The sequence below is a fragment of the Capricornis sumatraensis genome, chromosome 18 (genome assembly GCF_032405125.1).
Source record: "Capricornis sumatraensis isolate serow.1 chromosome 18, serow.2, whole genome shotgun sequence".
Lineage (NCBI taxonomy): Eukaryota > Metazoa > Chordata > Mammalia > Artiodactyla > Bovidae > Capricornis > Capricornis sumatraensis.
Genome location: NC_091086.1, coordinates 29,817,903 through 29,841,492, shown reverse-complemented (window position 1 = coordinate 29,841,492; position 23,590 = coordinate 29,817,903). Strand labels below are relative to the sequence as shown.

Here is a 23,590-nt window from a genome sequence, read left to right as displayed (position 1 = left end):
TTATGAAGATACATGCCATGTTTCCAGACAGGTGATCTAAATAGCATAACCAGTTTTAATTTTTACACAGATTCATTTTTAAGTTTAATGTCATTTCAATAAAAGTTCCAACAGTTCTTTGTGGGGGGCAGGTAGAGAAAAATGATGTTAACTTTCATTTGTGAAAACAAATGGATAACGTTGTGTTATTAAAAAGGAAAAAAACAATATACTTAAGTATTTGCTTACCTTACAGAATCTCTCTGTCAGGATGCATAAGAAACTGCTTACAATGTTTTGTTTCCAGTAGGGCATCTGGATGGCTGGAGGGGTTGGTGTGAGGGGAGATTTTTCACTGCATATTGTTTTATACCTTGCAATTATGTGAATGTATTATTATACCAAAAGAAGAAACAAACAAAAAGAGGAACCACCTCCACCAAATTGTAAAAAACCAACAAAAATTTTTGAAAAAAAGTATTGGGGGAGGATTCCTCTATCAAATAATAAAATGTTATGAAACTGTAATAGTTTAAAAAGTAGGATTATGCTTTAAGACTAGATCAGTCCCTAGAACAACATAGAAAGTCTAGAAACCTGTCTGTCACCAGCATGGAAAGTAGAGGCTCACACATAGACTGGCTTGTAAGCAATGGAATGAGTTATATCTAAAAGGCAAGTCTTAGATTGAGAAGATAGAATCCCAGAAAAAGAGGGAAGGGAAAGTAGAAGTACTCCAAGACCTGTGAGCTTTCCTGGTAAATTATTTTCCTTCTGATGTGGTTTTCCTGCTAGGCAAATTCTGCCTTTTCCAATTTCCAAGTAAAAAGGGGTGCTATCAAAAATAGACTCTTAGACCAATGGAATAGAATAGAAAACCCAGAAATAAACCCATACACTTTCAGTCAGTTAATCCATGACAAAGGAGGAAAAAATATACATTGGAGAAAAAACAGTCTTTTCAATAACTGGTGCTGGGAAAACTGGACAGATATATGTAAAATAGTGTAATTAGAACTTTCTCTAACACCATATACAAAAAATAAACAAACAAACAAAAAAACCCTCAAAGTGAATTAAAGATCTGAATGTAAGACCGGATACTATAAAATTTCTAGCAGAAAATATAGGCAGAACACTCTGCATAAATCACAGCAATAATTTTTTGGGTCTGTCTCCTAAAGTAAAGGAAATAAGAGCAAAAATTATACAAATGGCACCTAATTAAACTTAAAAGCTTTTGCACAGAAAAGGAAACCATCAACAATGTGAAGACAACCTACTTAATGGGAGAAAATATTTGAAAATGACATGACTGATGAAGGATTTGTATCCAACATATATAAACATATACAACAGTTCATACAATTCAACATTAAAAAAAAAAACTGGTTAAAAAATGGGCTGAAAAACTGAATAGATATTTTTCCAAAGAAGAAATGCAGATGGCCAAGAAGTACATGAAAAGATGCATGAAGGTACATCAAGGTTTCTGTAATTCTGGGCCAGGATTAAAGGAGTCTGCCATGCCAGGACGGTTTTTCAGAGCCACTTTGGCCTGTACTGGCCCATCTCTGGTCCTCACCATCATCTCACTTTGTTTCTTCAACCAATGTTGCCAGAGCCACTTCAGTTAGTATTAATGCATTCTCTTATCCTAAATATGAATGTAGGGCCCAATTACCAACATGCTGTTGGAATTAGGAACATAGTCACTGCACAATAAGCAGATAAGAAGAAGGAATGATAATAAAGAAGATAATCACCATCTCTCCATCCAAAAGGAGTAAGAGAAACTATCTTCCAGGAGTCTCAGGATGCAATGAAAAACAAAAGGAAGGCCAACTAAGAGGAACCAAAACGTGTGCATCTTCAAGCAGTGACAATAACAGGACAGCAGTGTTAATTTCCCAGACGGAATAATTGGTCCAGTAAGCAGCTTAAACCAGATCATTGCTGAGCCCAGCATGAGTACCCCTCAGTCCTTATATGAGATGTGTGCACTAGGCCAAGATCATTACTCCCATATCAACCAGATGTTAAGGGAGGCACACTTCAACAGCCTATCGCAGTGAGGACAATCTCCAACATGATGAACTAGGAGCTACTTATTCCAGCCTAAAATTTGTTTATAAAAGCAATTGCACACATACACACACAAAAGAAAAGATATTCAGTATCATTAATCATCAGAGAAATCCAAACTAGAACCACAATGTGGTATCACTTCACACCCATCACAATGGCCATCATCAAAAAGCACATAAGTAACAAATGTTGTCAAGGATGTAGAGAAAAGGGAACCCTCCTACACTGTTGCTGGGAATGTAAATTGGTGCAGCCACTGTGGAAAACAATACGGAAGTTCCTCAAAAAACTAAAAACAGAGCCATATGATCCAGGAATCCCACTCCTGAGTTTATATGCAAATATAACAAAAACACTAATTCAAAAAGACACATGTACTGAAATAGTCCTAGCAGCATTATTTACAATTTCGAAGACCTGAACACAACCTAAGTGTCCATCAACAAATGAATGGATAAAAAGATGTGGTGTATATATTCAATGGAATACTACTCAGCCACAAGAAGGAATGAAATTTTGCCATGTGTAGCAACATGGATGGACTTGGAGGGCATTAGGCTAAATGAAATAAGTCAGACAGAGAAAGACAAATAAGTGTGTGATATCATTTATATGTGGGATCTAAAAGACACAACAAACTAGTGAATATAATGAAAAAGAAGCAGACTCATAGATACAGAGAGCAAACTAGTCGTTACCAGTGTGAGGGAGGACAGAAAGGGGAGTCAGAGGTACAAACTATTATATATATGATAGGCTCAAGGATGTATTATACAACATGGGGAATATTGCCAATATTTTGTAATAACTGTGTGTTAGTTGCTCAGTCACGTCCGACTCTTTGTGACTCCATGAACTGTAGCCCATCAGCCTCCTCTCTTCATGGAATTTTCCAGGCAAAAATATTGGAACAGGTAGCCATTCCCTTCTCCACCAGATCTTCTCGACTCAGGGTTTGAACACAGGTCTCCTGCATTGCAGGCAGATTCTTTACTGTCTGAGCCACCATGGAAATTAACCTTTAAAATTGTATAAAAATTTTTTAAAAAATGTTTAAAAAGGAGTACTATGCTATGAATTCATTATAGAGGGGAAGATAACTTGACCAATGGATGGTCTCTTGACCAGGGAAGACCAGTTGTCCATGTGACCTTAGGGAGATCATTTGTAAGAATCACTGCTGCTGCTAAGTCACTTCAGTCGTGTCCAACTCTGTGCGACCCCACAGAGGGCAGCCCACCAGGCTCCTCCGTCCCTGGGATTCTCCACTAGCACTTGCTAAATGATTACTCTGGACCAGGCATGGTTCCAAGTGCTTTGTATGTACTATGCCATTAAATCTTTATAACCATGCTCTGAAGATTGTTATAACCATCTTTATAATAACCGTATAACCACTTCTAGCAGTTGCTGAGTGATTACTATGGGCCAGCAGTGGTTGCAAGAGCATTGCATGCACTCATTAATCCAGTCTCTATAAACAGTCCTTTGTGGTAGCACTATCTTAATCTACAAGTAGGAAAGTGAGGTATAGAGATGTTAAGCCACTAGGTCATGCAGTAAGCAGCAGCAGCAGCCGTGCCCATTACCAATTTACAGAAAAATAGAATTTGGGTAATAAAGTCCAACTGTTTCTATTTTTCCTTTGTGCTTAGTCTGTTTTCACTTGACCACAGTGGGCCTTGCACAGAGGCCTCATACTGGTACTTGGCACTTCAGACCAGAGTTCCTCCTCCCGCCCCTGAGGACAACAGCTCAATTCAAGATGGCAGCAGTGGGCCCTGGGCGGAGACACTGCTCCGGCACTGTGATCTGGAGCCTGAGCCTTGCAGCTGTCTGGCTCCCCTGTGAGAGCTCTGCCCGCTCCCCGCTGCTCAGATCCCTATAAAGCAGCCCTGCCTCTGGCCTGTGGGGAGAACATGTCCTCCAGAGTGGGGGTCCCCAGCCTCTGGAATTGAATGCCTGATGATCCGAGGTGGAGCTGATTAATGATGAAGTGCACAATAAATGTAAGGCACTTGGATCATCCCCAAACTGTCCCCTGTCTCCTGTGGGTGGAAAAACTGACTTCTGCGACATTGGTCCCTGGTGCCAAAAATGTTGGGACTGTTGCTCTAGAGCCTGAGCTTGTACCTCTCCATTCTTTGATCAAAGAATAAAATTCTCCTTTACTTCTGCACTAAAGTTAGTCTCATTCTGTTGGCTCCAATGGCATTAGTCAGAAGGACCCTTGCTGGAGCCTGACAGGAAAGGGTCGGTAACAAGAGCGGCAGCGCTGGGATTTGAACTGTTTGGTTTGACCCATTACAGTTCACTATACTGCACCATTACAGTGGCCATTTCAGTTCACTATACTGCACCATAGCGAACCCTTCTGTTTCTTTTTTCACATAGAATTATACATTCGTTGAGTTTCTTTCAGCCCTACCAGTGACTACTATTCTAAGACAAAGCACTTCCAGGGTCCATTCTTAAACTGAAAGTAGACACCTCTAAGCCCACCTCTAGGCCTCTTGATAGTGGTCATGCTGAGTCAGCCGACTTGCTGCCAAAACTCTAGGACATCATTTTTGAATAGCACTAAGTAAGAAGGAAAAAAATATCAATTCAGATGAATTTCAGATATACATATCATGGTTCTTAAAAAATAAGGCTCTTTGTTCCCCAAAGTTGTCTGGGGAGTTGTTTTTTAAAAACAAACATCAGATTATGTTCTGATTTGCTGTTGTGAATTAGAGAACAGAGAAATGATCTCAGGGTCACCCAAGATCAAAGCTTAAGATGTCCAGGTTAAAATAATTATTTTTCCTCTTTATCAACTGTTGTCTGTGACCTTGATTATAGAATCAGGGTTTACTGAACTATGTCTTGGAGAAATGTTAACCTGTTTTTGCACAGAACAAACATGTTGAGTAGGAAAATGATAACGAACCTGATTTCAAAGTTTCTGTGGTGCAAGCCAAGCCCTGACCTTGCAAATTCCCAATTCTTATCACATCAGTTCCATAGCTCATGTTCCAGGGTAATCCTCCCCGTTTAGCCTCCTCCTCCTCCTAGGAGGCTGGTGTCTTTCTTTGTTCTAAGGGCAGATTGCCATGGATCCATTCTTATAATGGAGGAGGTCAACCTGTCACTAAGCTGAACCCACTGTGCAGAGCTCATTTCAAATGAAAGCCCAGCCCTGGGGAAACTTGAGCAGATTTAGCCACCATTACCTTTATTTTCCTTTGCACTAAGAGTCACAAAGGGGTTGATGGGGTGTGTTATAAGAATGCAGAGAGTATAACTTCATGGCGAATAAGAGTGTGAAGAGGGCTTGAGGGTCAGAAACTAGAGTTAAAATTGCAGCTCTGTTTTCGTTGTATGTGGCCTTGGATAAGTCACATAACCTTAGGTGGACTAGAAATTGAATCTCTCTCAAGGGCTGTGTTGAGGATCAAGTAAGATGATAGGCATAAAAGTTTCACACTGTGTCTGGATGAATAAATGGGAGCTGCTTAATAAGCCAGAGTTATTATTCTTCTAATTATCTCTACTGGTTAATATTCTTGTCCTGATCTCTGTTTCCCTATAGAAGCTATTCTCCATACCCACATGGAAGATGAATTGCTAGGGTCCATACTGGCAGCTGAGAAGCTGGGAACAGGCTGGGGCCAAGAGAGCCTCTGAAGAACAGAGCCCTGTGCTAGTTAAGAGAATACAGCACTTTGTATACTGAATTCTTTTCTGTATTGCTGGAATATTTTGAAGAAGGGGACAATAGTTTTACATATAGAAAGAAACCTGAGTATTTAAAGAACTCCATAAGAACCTGTTGATATCTAATAGTGCAATGCCGGTAACCTCAAATTACCTTCTAAAAGAATTTAAATAATATTGTGATAACTTGAGATGACTACATCACCCATGTGGTGTTCTGTCTGCAAATGCATAATCTAATCTAGTTGTGAGGAAGTGTTGACAAACCCACAAGAAGGAACTTGGTATTAAAAAAGAGGGAGAGACTGTAAGTCAAAAATGTCAGTGTCATAAAAGACAAAGTCTATAGCAGTATTCTAGACTGGATCTGGCACTGGGTTGGGGCTCAGAGGGGGGCATGCTGTAAAAGACATTATTGGATCAATAGACAAAATTGGAATGCAGGCAGATGAGACAAAAGAGCATATACTCAGGTATACACACAAATTCTGGTATACATACATATAGAGAAAGAGGCAGAGAGAGAGAGTCAGAAACAGAGAGAGAAACACACAAAGACTGAGAGATGTAGAGACAGAGAAAGCGCTAACAATAAAGTAAATGGGGTAAAATGTTAATATTAGGTGAGTCTGGTTAAAAGATATACAGTTTTCTTTATACCATTCTTACAATGTTTAAGTTTAAAATTGTTTTCAAACAAGAGGTTAGAAAAGCATCAGAATGTTATTAAATATTACATGTGTATATTTTTAGATCCTGAGGCTACTTTTAGAAATGGAAATATTTCCCATGTAGACTGGAACATTGTCTCTTCATTTCCTCCCCCAATGAACCCAATAAAATAAGAGCAGCCTCATCAAGAAGCAACTGATATTTAAAGTTTTTACATAGAGAAAACAAACTTGAGGGCCCTTACTAAGCACACGAACCTATGCATTAGGATTATGTGTGCTTAGTTGTTCAGTCATGTCTGACTCTCTGCGACCCCAAGGACTGTAGCCCGCCAGGCTCCTCTGTCCATGGAGATTCTCCAGACAAGAACACTGGAGTGGGTTGCCATCCCTACTATATCAGGGATATAGTAGGCTGATGAGTATGGTTGGATGTGGTCTTTGTGCAAGACAGTATCGAGCCCGCACCCTTTTTTACACCAATCTTGGGTCTCAGTGTATCTAGACCCTTACCTTCTCACCATATTTGGGGATGAGTGAAATGTTCATTATTCTACTAGTTTTGTAATAAAACTAGTTACAACTTTGCTGGTTTTTCCTTCAATCTCCTTGCATCCAAATGGTTATCTCAACAGGAAAATTCACAGATATCAGTTGCTCAGCTGTAACTAATGAAATGTGAAGTTAATGACCAGAGATGATGAAGATTATGAATAATATAATGAATGTTAATGAACAGTAGGAAAAGCTCAGTGTGGTGACCCAGCTGACTTCCAGACAAGGGGCTAAGTTGAGGGTTTGCCTTCTGAAGCTGATCTAGCCAAGCTGTGGGACACAGTATCAGGGTTGATTCAGGAGACCTGGCTCACCAGGTGGGCCTTCATTCCCTCTGCATACCAGTCCCAGATTCTCCTTCTTGTGATGCATACTCAGGCCAGAGGCCCTATTCTGGAGGACATTGCGGCTGTCCTGTGCCAGAGAATGCTGACAATGACACCACTCCCCTCACCCACTGAATCACTTTCGGTTTCCTGGCTCTCAAAGGCTGTGAATAGTAATTGTTTGGATAAGATCAGTCAGGGGCTTCCCTCCAGCTGGGATTCCTTGGTGGCTCAGCTGGTAAAGAATCTGCCTGCAGTGTGGGAGACCTGGGTTTTATCCCTGGGTTGGGAAGATCCTCTGCAGAAGGGAATGGGAATGGCTACCCAGTCCAGTATTCTGGCCTGGAGAATTCCATGGACTCTATCTATAGTCCATGGGGTCGCAAAGAGTTGGACACAGCTGAGCCACTTTCACTTTCCCTCTAGCTAGGTCCAGCAGAGGAGCCAGGAGTGGACTGATGCGTCACATCATTTCCCAGGAGTTGGCGGGTGGGAAAGAGGTTCCTGTGTACTGCAGAGAGACTGCACAAAGGAGGCAGAGAACGGAGGGGGCAGGCCTCCTGTTAATATGTTTGCCTGGGTTAGGTCTTGAATGGGCGAGAAGATTGGAAAAAGGATTCTTCTTCCATCTCTTCTTCCCTAGGCTCCTCTTTCTTGACCAAGAGAGGGAGAAGGTTGAGTATTTTCCCAAAGATGACAGATAATCTCCTTTTAAAACTGGAATGGTCATTTGCCATCAAATCTTCCTTTGTCTGGACCATCAGTCTGAAAATCTATCACAAAATTCAGCTCAGTGTTCCCGGTTTCATCTCGTTCAAGATCTGTGCTAGATCTGTGCTGAGCTCAAACTGTCCCCGCTCTCTCCAGTCTCCTCCGACTGCCTTTTCTCTACTCCCTCCCCAAGTCCCTGGGAAAATTTGCCTATTCTTCCTTTGGAGGCATCTGATTGTCAGAGCAGAATTTTAACTTTTGCTTTTCCAGCAAAGCGCATTATCTAGGCACTCTAAGTTCATTTTGTTTAGAGTTCCCATTTTGGATGAAAAGTTGGAAATTAAAACCAGACATCTGTGTGTGGGAGCATTAAATTCCACAATACAATGGGATAATAGCTTGATTGTAAAAACATAGGCTTCATTAATTTTAATTTTTGTTAATATCTTACTTCTTCATTAAAATATATGGTTGATCAAGGAAGAGTACTGCAGTAGAAAGAAGATGGGTTTTGAAGTCGTGCAGGTTTAGGTTTGGATCTCAATTTTGCCATTTTATCTCATATTTCTTTTTACCCCATCTCTCAAATGCCAAACTTCCTTCTAGCTTAAATAGAAATGGATTTTACCAAAACCCCACTGAGGAGGTTGCATACATCTGAGAAGGAACTTGAAATCTAACCTCTTTTCATGCCATAAAGCAGGCTGATCGGTGGTCCTAAAGGTATCTCCATGTCTCAGTCCCTGGGACCTGTGAATTTTATCTTAGAAGGCAAAAGAGGGGATATGACCTCATATGTTGAAAGCCTGAGTTCAGGATCTTGAGAGAAGATATTTATCCTGGCATATCTGGGGGGGCCCTAATGCCATCACATGTGTTGTTATAAGAGCCAGGCAGAGAGAGCTCTGAGACGCACACACAGAGGAAAAGGCCACGTGAAGACCAGAGGCAGACTGCAGTGATGAAGCCACAAAAGGTTAGAAGCTGGAAGGGGGAGGAAAGGATTCTTTCCTAGAGCCTCCAGAAGGAGTACACTGCCTGCTGACATCTTGATTTCATACTTCTGGCCTCCAGGACTGGGAGAGATTACATGTCAGTTGTTGGGAGCCTCCCAGTTTGTGGTAATTTGTTGCAGCAGCCCTAGAACATGGACGCTCTGCACTAATCTGGGCTGGAGTGCTGAGCTCCTCCTCACATTCTCTCAGCAACCCTACCAGAGAGAAACCTGATAGAGGGTGGGCCACTGCCCCGACAGGCCCCTGTGAACACCGTGCTCAAACATTTCTCATAGAGCCAGGAAGGGCTGGGCTGGGCTGGGCGAGGCCCTTGGGAGCACCTTTCTCAGTTTGATTTTCTCTCGGAGCCCTCATGCAAATGTCTTCAGTTACGTAACTGAAGTCTCAGCTTCAGTAGCAGTCTCTGTGTTCTGTAGTAAGTGATTTTACTACAGGTCCTTCCCTGCGTGTGGGCTCTGAGAGGGAAGACAGCCAAGAGCACGTGGGACCAGAGAGATGTTGCCATGGTGAGAGGAAGAAGCACAAAAGCCAGAGTGGAGAGCTGTGAAGACCCAGGCTTCCTCCTCACAGAGAAAGCCAGAGATGTGGCCTGAACCCCCTTGGTCAGACAGATAACACAATCTTTGAGCCTCCCAGTCACCTTGTGAATGTAGAACACTACCCACATTTTACAGACCAGAAGATCACCAGTGTGTCCAAGTTCATGCAACTGGGATGAGGACTGAGACTGGCCTAGAGCAAATGTCCATCTGTTCCCAAGACCCTGGCATAGGGTTGTTTTATGAGAAAAATACCGATATCTCTACCAATGAGAAAAATAGAAAAATGCAGTTGGAAGGACTCCAAATCTACCTGATTTTAATTTGTGCTCTGAAGGTCATTGTGCATGTGTGCATACTAAGTCACTCCAATCATGTCCAACTCTTTGTGACCCTATGGACTGTAACCTGCCCGGCTCCTTTGTCCATGGGATTCTCCAGGCAGGAATACTGAAGAAGGTTGCCATTTCCTTCTCCAGGGGATCTTCCCCAGTGAGGGATCAAACCCGGGTCTCTTACATCTCCTGCATTGGAGGTCGAGTTCTTTACCATGAGAGCCAACTGGAAAACCCAAAGGTCATTACGCATTAGTATTTTCCAAGTGCTCATTGCTGACCATTCTCTGGGCAACCATAGGCCAAAGCTACCTGAGCCCAACCCCCACCTCAACGTAGCTATTAAGACCAGAGATTGCCCAGGAAAAGAAACCTCGTAGTCTGTTATCTGGATAGTGGACACCTGGGTCTCAGTCCCCTTTGTTACTTATAGTTCAGGTGCTCAGTCATGTCCTGGAGAAGCAAATGGAAACCCACTCCAGTATTCTTGCCTGGAGAATTCCATGGACAAAGGAGCCTGGTGAGTGATAGTCATGTCCAACTCTTTGCAACTCTATAGACTGTCACCTGCCAGGCTCCTCTGTCCATGGGACTCTCCAGGCAAGAATACTGGAGTGGGTTGCCATTTTCTCCTCTGGGGATCTTCCTGACCCAGGGATTGAACTCATGTCTCCTGCGTCTCCAACACTGCAGGCGGAATCTTTACCACTGAGCCACCAGGGAAGCCCCCTATTGCTACTTAGCTGTGAGCCATTCTCATAAGCGGGCCCACATTTTAACCTCTCTGTGCTTCACTTTTCCCATCCGAGAAGTTAGGAGGATAGATGGAATGAGTGCTTCTCCATATTTGTTGTACATTAGAACGTCCTGGGGGCTTTGTCAGGCCATGTCCCTCACCAGTTAAACTAGAATACCCAGTGATGGGATCCGGGCATAAACATTTTCAAAAACTGGATAGGTGATTTTTATATGTGACCAAGTTTTGTTTTTTTTTTTTTTCAATGTTACATTTCATCTAGATAGATCTGTAATCTCATAGTGATGAGAAAAGAAAGTCAAGTCTTTAATAATCATAATAAAAAATAATAAAAAAAGCTTACAAACAGTAATGCAATATTTCCTCCCCAGCTCCTTGCCCCGTTAATGGTTAACAGTTGAAAGAAGATGCAATGACTCAAAGTCAAAAATAAAAACAAAATAAAAAAGCAAGCCAACCCCAGGAACAATCCACACTGTCAATGAGTTTCCATATGTAATTCAAACAAGCAGTCAAACATCAACCCCTTGTGGAGAATACCATGGATTTCCTTGGTTTTTGATATGTTTTTCTTTTGAAGGTAAAATAAAACAGGACACAAAGATATACATAAATGCCAGTTCCATAAAGGCACTGTCGTTGCAGCAGTCTTACATGACTTCTAAGATCTTTCCAGATGTAATGTCTTTTGTCTACATCTGCATGTAAAGCCAGTGGCCACTAGGGTTTTGATTCCCCAGATATCAGGAATTCCAGGAAAATCCTCTACTAAAGCACCAACCACACTCAACTTTTCAAGAGAAAGTCATTTCACCATGGTTTTACCCAACAATATAATATTTAGAGTCTGTGCAATTGTCTAAATCTGTCATGACCTTTCATGTTTTTAACATGATAACAGAATTATATGATAACAGGATATATATTTTTATAACAGGATATGTATTTTTAACATGATAACAGGATTAACATGATAACAGAACTACTCAGCTATCATTCAGTTAACTGTAACTCTGTGGGCTGCTCTAAATGGTACCCTGGAGTTCTAAAAAAAAAAAAATTAATGTAATCTAGTCAACTGGTCTTAACTAAATCCTCATTTGTCCTGAAGACTGCTAAATTTGAGCCAGAGATAGAGAGGTGAGTTCAGGGTTTAATAATTATAAATATTAATTATAATATTAATAAAAATAATAAAAACAACCACAGTTTGAAAGTACTTAATGCATATCACCTGGAGAAGGAAATGGCAACCCACTCCAGTACTCTTGCCTGGAAAATCCCATGGACAGAGGAACCTGGTGGGCTACAGTTCATGGGGTTACAAAGAGTCAGACATGAATGAGCAACTTCAATTTTTTCCTAATGTACATCAGGCAAAGTGACGGATGCTTTCTATACATTATTTTAGATTCTCACAACAACCTTGCTAGGTAAGCATCATTTCTTCTAAGTTACTGCTGAGGCAATTAAGGCCCAGAGAGGTCAGGTAACTTGCTAAGGTCACACAGTAAGACGTAGTTGTTCTACAGTTCCAACCTATTCTGCCCGTGCTATTTCCACCATACCACAACACCTCTGGAGAGAAACGATTGAGAAATAAAGACGGAAGTCGCAGGGAAAGAGTTAGCTTACAAGGGGGAGAATCCAGCCTGCGGAGAAATAGTCGTGAGTTGCTCACGTGAAAGGTGCTACAAGAAAATAAATATTATAAATTAACATTTTAACTGTGTTCTGGCCTCAGTCTTGTTAGGAACCACAATACTGGAATAGATGAATTCATTAGGAAGGATTAGTTCTTCATACTCAGTTCTAGCTCCCTCAAATTAGTCTTAATAAATAAACCTATTGTGTTCCTGTTTGGATTACGTAATTCAATAATGTCATTTTTTAGCCAGTTTGAGGTCTTTGGATTTCAGCATATTTTCACTCTTGCTGATTGCCATCAGTAGTACAAACAAAGGGAAAGGCTGCAGTGGGCACAGCTGTAACAATCACTCTGTCTACAGTGTTCATATCCAAATATGTGTGAATCGGCACATTCTGAAGAGACACACAAACATGCATAAGGCAATTACTCAGAGATCTAAATGTAAATCTGTAACTTGACAAAGCCCTGAACTAAAATAATTCACCCATGAAACCAGATGTAGCTTGAAGAATAGGTAGTAAACACACTATGGCCTAGAGCAGGAAAAGGGGGGAAAAAGGAATTTTCTTAATGAGTCTTTCATGGACCACCATTTTCACGGTATAGCCAAAACAATGAAATAATCAAAGGATCTTAGTATTCTGAGACTACTCAGATGTTATTGAAAGTGGTTTAGGTATCAGATATTTTAAAAAGATCTTCTAAAAATATTTATTACACTTAGAGAATGGAAATTTCCTGTACTTACAAAGAGAAGGTGCATGATTACACATAGGTATACATATATATATATATATATATACACACACACACACACACAAACTTCATATGCAGAATGTACATGCATAAACTGTATGGCTGAATACATGTTTTTTTAATAAGAATAGGTGAATTTCACAGTAATTTTTTTCATGTGGAAAATTACCTCCACATTGGAAATTGGGAATCAGAAAGATATATCCTTTCACTGCAAATAATAACATAGTGATAAGTCATTACACAACCTCAGAGGAGATAATGCATCAGCAGCAAGATAAATCTGGGCAACATCTATTCCTGGAGGGAATCAAGAGATATTTACAAAACTATAGCAATGCAATATTGGATTAGTAGACTGAAATATATATATGATTTTTTCTTTTTATGTTACTTATTATAATATATGTATTTTTAAAGATCTGAACAAAAAGCTAATGAGAATAAAGATAGTACTATCTGAAATAACTGGTGTGCTTGAAACCCAATTTTAAAAATTTGTAGGTAGGAGCACTTTAACAAGACTAACAGACCATAAGCTTGTTTTTCCCTTGCAAATGCTAATCAAATGAGAAGTGAACATTTAGAACAGGTTTGTTTCCTATGTGAAATCCTCTTTCCACATCACACACACACACACACACACACTCTCTCTCTCTCTCTCTCTCTCTCTCTCTCTCTCTCTCCCTGTAAACTGCAAATCCCTATGTTGAACTAAAGATGCAAAGAACCAAAGGATAAGTTAAAGCAGCATTTTTACCTTTTTGTTGATCAAACACAGAGGGAGTACTGAAATCCATGGTTGCCTGTCTCATCATCTACCATCAGAATGAATCCAGGTCTCTAGAGAGGAGAAAACACCGTCTCACACGTTACAGTCAACACAGCAGTCAGATACAGCAGCCCCTGCCAAGCCTCTGTTTGAGAATTCAGTGTGCATTAGAGCTGCAGGTCGTTGTCAAGGCAAATAATGAAAATAGGTAAATGTTATTCCTCTAATACCTGACAGGAAAAAGACTTACTTCTTGTGGTCTCACTCATCAGCTTTCCCCGTGTGTAAGTTATTATACACTCTCTAGCCCCCAACAAAGAGAGAGAGAAAAAAAGCTCAAACCCTGAAAAATGGTATTCATGGAGCGCCACCTGCCTTGGATCTGGGCCAGGAAAATATTGGAGGTCACGCAGATTCAGCAGCTGGTGTGTTGCTTTAAACCAAAAGAAATCTCAATGGGTGAGTGAGGATTCACAGGGCCAAACAAAGCATGTGCAGAGCTGCCAATGCAGTCTGGATTCGGCTGTATTCTTGGGGGAGTGAGAACTGCATTTGGGTCATGTGAGCAGCGTGCCATCTCAATGGAATAGCACGTAAATATTGTAGCAGGAGGCTGCTGCCCATGTGCTGTTTGGAGTCGTTACAGGCTTTCCCCACTCATCTCTAGTCTCCCTTCAACTCTGTTCTCCAAATGACAGGGAGGATGGGGGAAGGAAGTGGCATTTGAAAGGTTGCATTTCAGGGCTCAGATATCCATAACGATAAAATTAAAACAGTGTGCAATCGCAAGGGGGTTTAGAGCAGTATTATACGTGGTGGGGAAAAAAGCCTCAAAATCACCTGAATGTGTATCAGTTGAGGAGCAGCTTGAATAAATGGTAGCAAATTCATACTCTAGATTTAAAACTCTGAAGTAAATCTATATGAATTTATTTGGTAGGATGATTCTATTAATAAATGGAAAAAGTTATATGCTTCATTTGTTTACATTTTTATTAAACCAGCAACCACCTACTGTATATATAAACATGTTTATGTATGTTCATAGGAAGAGAGGAAGGTATATGAAGATATACCATTAATATTGGTTCCCTCAGGGGCTTCCCTGGTAGCTCAGCTGGTAAAGAATCCACCTGCAATGTAGGACACCCTGGTTCAATTCCTGGGTTAGGAAGATCCCCTGGAGAAGGGATAGGCTACCCACTGCAGTATTCTTGGGCTTCCCTGGTGGCTCAGATGGTAAAGAATCTGCCTGCAATGTGGGAGACCTGGGTTCGATCCCTGGGTTGGGAAGATCTCCTGGTGAAGGCAATGGCTATTCACTCCAGTATTCTGGCCTGGAGAATTCCATGGACTATATGCCTATGTAATCAAGTTAAGGAGCTCAAGGTGAACTCATCTTAGATTATCTGTGTGTGCTAAGTCACTTCAGTTGTGTCCAACTCTTTGTGACCCTGTGGATTGTAGCCTGCCAGGCTCCTCTGTCCATGGGATTCTTCAGGCAAGAATACTGGAGTGGGTTGCCGAGGCTTCCTCCAGGGAATCTTCCCGACCCTGGGATTGAACCCTTGTCTCTTACATCTCCTGCATTGGCAGGTGGGTTCTTTACCAATAGCACCACCTGGGAACTCCTAGATTATCTGAGTGGGCCCTAAATTCAACGACAGTTGTCCCTAGAAGAGACAAACATAGTGAAGTCATGTGACCAGCGATTGCAATGAGGCAGCCACAGGCCAAGAAGGTACTGCTGAAGCCACTAGAAGCTGAAAGAGGCAGGAACAGATCGCCCCCTAGAGACTTCAGAGATAGTATGGTGCTGTTGACACCTTGATGTTGAACTTCTGGTCTCTAGACCTGTGAAAAAATAAATTTCTATATTCTCAGCCACCAAGTTTGTGCCAGTTTGTTACAGCAGCTTCAGGAAACTAACACAGAAGAGGGCTTCCCAAAATAGGTGCAAGTCTCTATAATGTGATATTTCTGTGCCCATTTATATCATTACCAAAACCAAAAGAAAATACAGACAATTCCATGTTTGTAAAAGGGCTGTTTGGGGCTCATTTTGAAGAAAAGTATCAGAGTAGAAAGGACACGAGTTTGTTTTTTGTTAGCCATGTGATTTGGGCAAATTATATAACTTTTGGAGCCTGTCTTAATCTGTGGTGTGGGTACCCCACCCGCTAGCTTCCTGTGAGAGTTCTTATTGCTCAGTCCACTTCTCAGGCTGCACATAGAGATAATTTTTTTCTGTAGAACCAGAGCCAAGTGTAAAATAACATTTGGTTGTTTTTTGTCAAGTGTGTTTTGAATAAGGCCATTATTCAGACATATTCACACACTTTTCACAGATATCGGGTGCCTGTGATTCACTAACCCTTATCTGTAACGTAGGAGGGAAGAGAGGAGGTCTGTGTGACTGCAAAATCTGGCTCTGCACTCCCTTTCCAGATCATCTCTCACCAACCTCCCTCTGTCCTCACATCCGGCCACACTGGTCTCCTTTCCGTTCTTGGGTCATGCCATGCCCTTTCCCAAACTCTCAAAACTTTGCTATTTTTTCCCTTCACTTGGAATGCTTTTTCCCCAGTTCAAATGTCACTGTTACATCAAGGCTTTCTCTGACCACATTTTCTAAAATAGTCTTTCATTCCTTCACCCCATTTGTCACTTCCTTCTTCAGCATGCCACTTGGTGGATTAACAATGAGGAATACCCTCTCCAGGAAGACAGGCCTTTGCCCATGTACAATATCTCTCTAGTTCAGAGCTTCTCTGACTGCCTATGGTAAAGGTTGCTGTTGTTCAGTAGCTAAGTCATGTCCAACTTTGCTGTCCCACGGACAGCAGCACGCCAGGCTCCCTTCACTATCTTCCAGAATTTGCCCAAACTCATGCCCAGTGAATCAGAGATGCTATCTAACCATCTTATCCTCTGTTGCCCCCTTCTCCTTTTGCCTTCAATCTTTTCTAGCATTAGGGTCTTTTCAGATGAGTTGGCTCTGCGCATTAGGTGGCCAAAGAAGCTTCAGCTTGAACATCAGTCCTTCCAATGAATATTCAGGGTTAATTTTCTTTAGGACTGACTGTTTGATCTCCTCATAGTCCAAGGGACTTTTTTTGGTCAGAACTCTTCACTATGACCCGTCTGTCTTGGGTGGTCCTGCATAGCATGGCTTGTAGCTTCACTGAGTTACTCAAGCCCCTTTACCACGATAAGGCTGTGACCTATGAAGGGGTGTGGTAAAGAACCAGGTTTTTAAATTTTCAAAGCATCATGAAACTGATGCATTAATAAAATATGATAAAAAATAATTTAAAAAGAAAAAATGATTTATAGAAGGCAAGCCTCAATCTTTATTATTAGATTCAACAGGCATAAAGTTATAGCAATAAATGTAATCCAAACAAGGAATAATAAAATAATTTTTTAAATGTACACATTGTTCATTGAAAGTACATTTAGTCACTAATATGCTGTGCCATCCAATATGATAGTCACTAGCTGCATATGACTTTTTAAGTTTGATTAAAATTAAATGAAATTTAAAAAATCATTTCTTCAATCACAGCAGCCACTGTGATTAAATTTCATCATAATTAAAAACTTTTGTTCTATAAGAGATGCAGGTGAGAAAATGAAAAGACAAAACACAGACAGGAAGAAAATATTTATAAAACATATCTAATAAAGGATTTGTGTCCAGAATATGGGCTTCCCTAGTGGCTCAGTGGGTAAAGAATCCGCCTGCAATGCAGGGGACTTGGGTTCAATACTTGGGTCAGGAAGATTCCCTGGAGAATGGAATGGCAACCCACTCTAGTATTCTTGCCTGGAGAATCCCATGGACGGAGGAGCCTGGAGGGCTACACTCCACGCGGTTGCAAAGAGTCAGACAAGATTGAACGACTAACACTTCACTTCACTTCATCCAGAATACACAAAGAATTCTCAAAACTTAGTAATGAAAAGCCCTAATTTTAAAAAGAACTAAGATGTGAAAAAAGATGTCACCAAAGAAAATATATAAATGGCAAGTAAGTATATGAAAACATGCTCAGCCTTATTGCTCATTAGGAAAGGCTGAATCAAAATCACAATGAAATACTACTTACTGGAATGTCTTTGAAAAGCTAAAAACATACTGTTTGCTGGTGAGGATGCTAGAACTGTGACACATTGCTGATGGGAATGCAAAATAACCCAGCCATTTTAGAAAACAGTTTGACTGTTTCTTAAAAAGTGAAGATAAATATGGCCCAGAAATTCAAGTCCCCGGCATTTACTTAAAAAAAATGAAAACATATGTTTTCACAAATACCTATATGTGAATGTTTATAGCACTTTATTTTCATCCCAAACTGGAAACAGCTCAAACATTCAACAGCAAGTAAATGAATGAACAAGCTGTGGTACACCTATATCCTGGAATACTACTCAGCAATGAAAAGGAATTAAGTCCTTATACATGCAAAGAAGGAGGGAATCTTAAATGCACTTGACTGAGTGAATGAAGCCTGATTCAAAACACTACATTCTGCATATCTCCACTCATAAGGAATCCTTGTAAAAGATACAAAGAAAATATAAATCAGAGGAGTGTTTTCCATATGGGAGGGAAAAAAGTACAAAGGGACCAGAAAGAACTTTTGCAGAGATATAAATACTCTCTATCTTAATTATGGTGATAGTTATACACTCTCTATTCACTTCACAAACTCAGAGAAATAAACATTTCAATACGGTGAATATTGCTAAACCATATCTCAACAAACCTCAAAGAATAAGCAATATAAAATACATTTCTGTAATTTAGATAATAATGTTATCCTAAAATGTTTTAAAACACACTTGTAAAAATTCAAATGGATGAAAATAGCAAGTTTTAAAAATAGACAAGTGTGAAGAAAACATAGGTAGTACTCTCTTTGATAAAGGTCATAGTAATACTTTTTTAGTTCTCTCTCTTCAGGCCAAGGAAACCAAAGTAAAATCAAACAAATGGGACTATCCAAATTAAAAATCTTTTGCACAGTGAAGGAAACTATCAAAAAAGGAAAAGGTTATCCCACTGTATGGGAGAAGATACTTGCAAAAAATATATCTAAGTGATTAATTTCCAAAATATTCAAAGAACTAATACAACTTAACATTAAAAAAATCAAATAACTTGACTTAAAAATGGCAGAGGATCTGAACAGACATTTTTCCAAAGAAGACATACAGATAGCCAACTGTCACATGAAAGTGCTTAATATAACTAATCATCAGAGAAATGTAAATGAAAACCACAATGAGATATCACCTCACATCTGTCAGAATGACTATTACCCAAAGGGCAGTAAGTAACAAATGTTGGTGAATATGTGTAAGAAAGGAAAATCTTGTGCACTATTGGTGGGAAGGTTAATTGATATAGCCACTGTGGAAAACAGTATGGAGATTCCTTGAAAATTAAAAATAGAGCTACCATCAGTTCAGTTCAGTTCAGTCACTCAGTTGTGTCCGACTCTTTGCAATCCCATGGACTGCCATATAATCTACCAATTTCACTCTTGACTATTTATCTGAAGGAAAAAAACCTTACTAATTTGAAACGATACATGCAGCCCTGTGTTCATTGCATAGCCAAGATATAGAACTACCTAAGTGTCCATCAATAGGTGGATGGGTAAAGAAGATATAGATGCAGAATGAAATAGTACTTAGCCATAGAAAATGAACTCTTGTCATTTGAGAGAGCATGATGGACTGGGAGGGTACTGTGCTAAGTTAAATAAGTCATACAGAGGTAGACAAATACTGTATTGATTTCACTTACAAGTGGGATCTAAAAAACAAAACAAATGAACAAACATAATAAAATGGAGACTCATAGACACAGAAAACAAACAGATGGTTGCCAGAGAAGAAAGAAAGAAAAATAAATAAGTGCTTATTTTTCTTAGATTTGTATACACATTTAGATTGTAGTTAACAAACTAACCTTAAAATATCATGTATTTACCACTATCCTACTGTGTGTGACTTTCCATACCAGTGTGAGAGCGCCCAAAATGGTCTACACCACGATCATGGGGACAAGCCCCTTACCACAGGCTTGGAGGTGTGGCAATGTTTAATTGCTACAGCTATTTCTAAATGGTTATGTTTATAAGGACTCTCAATTTTTTAGCGTATCTTGTATTGAACTGGTGACAAGCCAAGCTCGCACCAGTGGTGGCTCACACTTTGCCTAAGTTTGGTTTAAATTTCTCTTCCTTTGACTCTTACCATGATGGTTTCTTCCTACCATCCAGGTCTCAGCTCAGAGAGGCCTCACCCAAACTCTTAATTCTGTGTAAGCTGACTCCTTGCCCAACTCCAATTGCAGTTAATAAAATATCTTCATTTTCCTTTCTGTGACTGTCATCATCTGTAATTACTGTGCATTTCATTATGTCTTCATTATCTGTATCCCTGAGCTGTCTTTCCCCAGACTTCTCAGCGTGCTTCAGTGGACTTTCAAATGCCTGAGTCTACATCCTGGCCTGAGGGCATTTTTCCAGAATGCTGAAGGCCACTTTGCCAGCTCTGGGGGTTAGGCCAGAAATGCCAGGGAGCTATTCATTCCCTCCCCCAGCCCAAAGAGGCCCTCAACCAGTGACTCTTGGGAGCTGGTCTATAAGCTCTAATTGCTTTGCTTTTAGATGTAATGATTCTGACATGTGCTGTTTCACACCATTTCCCACCATTTCCCTTTACAGATTAAGCTCTGCTGCCACCCACAATAACTGATTTAATAACATTCTTTTTATGGGCTGCCATTCCCCTCCTGTATGACATCCACCCATCCACCTTTCCTTCTCATATTTCTTGTATTTCTCAATAAGTCACTTGCATTGGAATCATTGTCTCAGGATCTTCTTCTGGGAAAACTTAGATTAAAACATTTCTCCAGGAGAGGATAAACTTCATAAAGACTCTTGTCTACTCTGTCCACTGTGTGATCCTAGTCCAGATGAGTGAGGCACAAGGGAAGACTAATGAATATTTAGTGAATGAAGGACTTCATTGGTGGATTTCCCTTGCCAAAGTCGATGACTTGTTGTTCATTGACAATGTTGCATTAGAACTCAATTAACCATTGCATATTGGAATACTTTCTTCCTAAGAACTTTCTGGTGAGTTCATCTGATAACCTTGACATTTTCCTGTGTAAACAAAAACCCATCTATTTGTGAATTTCAGATGTGCTGCCATGTTTCAATAATACTCTGATAGTGTTGTAAACTGAGGGTAAACTTCCAGAGACGTTTCAGGCATTCCTACATTTTATTCAGGTGAAACCTGAGCCTTCACCGGGATGAGCTCACATTAAGGAATTGGGAGCTACAATGGCAGCATGCAGGCAGTGACAGGTCTGGGCATCAGACAGTCCTGAGTTTAAGTTCCAGCTCAGCACATTTCTAGCTTTGTGATACTGAGCAAATTACTTAACCACAGGTATGAATGAGGATAAAAAATATTTATCTCATAGGGTTGTTGTATGGAAGACCCCATGGACTGCAGCACCCCAGGCTCCTCTGTCCTCCACTGTCTCCCAGAGCTTGCTCAAATTCATGTCCATTGAGTTGGTGATTAATTACATACTATGACAATAATAGTTTAAAAATATTGAGTTAAATACAATAAATCACTAAAATTAATTTTACCTTCTTTTTAGTTTAAGAATATGTTTACTAGGAAAATTAATATTACACATATGGCCTGCACTTTATTTCTATTGGCCTGTGCTATTTTACAGAATCTTAGAAGAATCTTTAGGAAAGTCTGGTTAGCTGACTGGCTCAGCCATATTTCTTATTGTCAGCAGGACTGATGGGCCACAACTTGAAAGAGGGTAGAGAAGGAGGAAAGGAAGCATGGCCATACTGAAGATCGTGGAAGACTGAAGAGCCCAGAGAAGCCAGTATCATCATTTTCACTGTTACCATCGCTATTATGTAACCCGGGAGTCAATCACCCACCTTTCAAGCATCACCTTTCTTTTTTGTCAATCTACAGGCTGCCTTGGGCTTCCCTGGTGGCTCAGTGGTAAAGAACATGGGTTCGATCCCTGGGTTGGGAAGACCCCCTGGAGGAGGGCACAGCAACCCACTCAAGTATTCTTGCCTGGAGAATCCATCCCATGGACAGAGGAGCCTGGCGGGATTGCAGTCCATGGGGTTGTAAAGTCTGACATGACTGAAGTGACTGAGCACGCATGCATGCACGCATGCACGTACAGGCTGCCTTAGCTTAGGTCTCTGTGGAACTGGAGTTTCTTCTTGGTATATTTCTTCTTGCCACTTCTAGCCCCTCACCTCCTTCTCACCATGAAGCTCCCCGACCTGATCCTTGACTGAATGCTTCTACGACAACACAGTTGGGGATGAAGAAGCAGTGGCTGCTTAAGAATATTCTCAAGTGTGGAGAAGAACAGTGGGCCACATGATAAAGGAGTCCCTGATGCTGTCCTTGGAGTCGAGGACTTCATAAAGCACTTTAAAATCTGTTCCTTTAAAATCAGTGGATACTGTTCATAAGCTAATTAAGGCCTATTCTATTAATAAGCAAGTCCATATGGGGTTTCCTGGTGGCGCAGTGGTAAAGAACCCACCTGTCAATGCAGGAGATGCAGGTTTGACCCCTGGCTCAGGAAGATCTCCTGGAGAAAGAAATGGCAACCCACTCCAGAGCTCTCGCCTGGGAAATCCCAGAGACAGAAGGAGCCTGGTGGGCTACAGCCCATAGGGTTGTAAAAGAGTCGGACACAACTTCAGTGACTAAACAACAACAAGAAAGCCCATATACTTAAGAATTCCACTGTTTTACTCTGAACTCTATTTCTTCTAAAATCCTGGAAGAATGCAATTAAAAACTGAAGATGCCTATTACTTTATTATTTTTTTTAATGCCTCCTTTACTTTTTTAAAAGTTTATTTTAGTTGAAATACAATTGATTTACAATGTAAAATTAGTTTCAGGTATACAACCGAGTGATTCAATATTTTTACTGATTAGACTCCATTTAAAGTTGTTGCAAAACAATGGCCACATTTCCCTGTGTGTCACAGTAGATCTTTGCAGCTTATTCGCTTGCCTGTCCTTGTAACTCCCCTGCTTTAGAGTTCCAACTATACCCAGTTCTTGTATAATGAAACAACAGTATGAACTCTCCCTCTGTAAAATATACTGCATATAAAATATGAGTGTGTGTTATCCTTAGGACAATTCTCATATGGCTTTGGTCTTACTACTCCAAACAAACATTTAACACTTACTATGTGTCAAGGACTCATCATATCAAGAACTCAAAATACTTTCTAATTACAAAGACAACATCCTCTAACTACAAGTAGGGTAAGGTTGAAATTGTCCGAGAAAAAGACTTGGAAAATTTCAACCTTACCCTTTTTAGCACTCAGTCAAAATTACCTATGGATCCCTCTCTGACTGATACTTGTTTGTAATATAATCAGGTTAGTTTCACACTCTCAACCAAGTTCTACATTCCCAGAAGGCAGTTGAAAGACAGGTCTTCTCTCACAGTGCCAAAACAATGCTACACACACAGTCAGTAGCCAGTACCAGATACTGCTTTGCTAAACACTAAATGTTGAGTGCCCAAATGGACAAACCCAACTTTTGGCAAAATGGTGAAGTAGGTGATGGAAGCCTCTGTCTGCAGAGTCAGTATTTCTCTCTCTCTCCCCT

The 23,590-nt window shown here is 40.5% G+C and overlaps 1 protein-coding gene across 1 annotated transcript in view; it reads right to left on the bottom strand.

Moving 5' to 3' along the window:
- The window catches only part of ANKRD55 (ankyrin repeat domain 55), a 111,239-nt gene extending 97,338 nt beyond the window's left edge, over nt 1-13,901 (bottom strand). The window contains exon 1 of the mRNA XM_068990728.1: nt 13,844-13,901. Within this exon, the coding sequence (XP_068846829.1) occupies nt 13,844-13,901 (58 nt within the window). The remainder of the gene's footprint in view (nt 1-13,843) is intronic.
- Nucleotides 13,902-23,590: the final 9,689 nt, after the last annotated feature.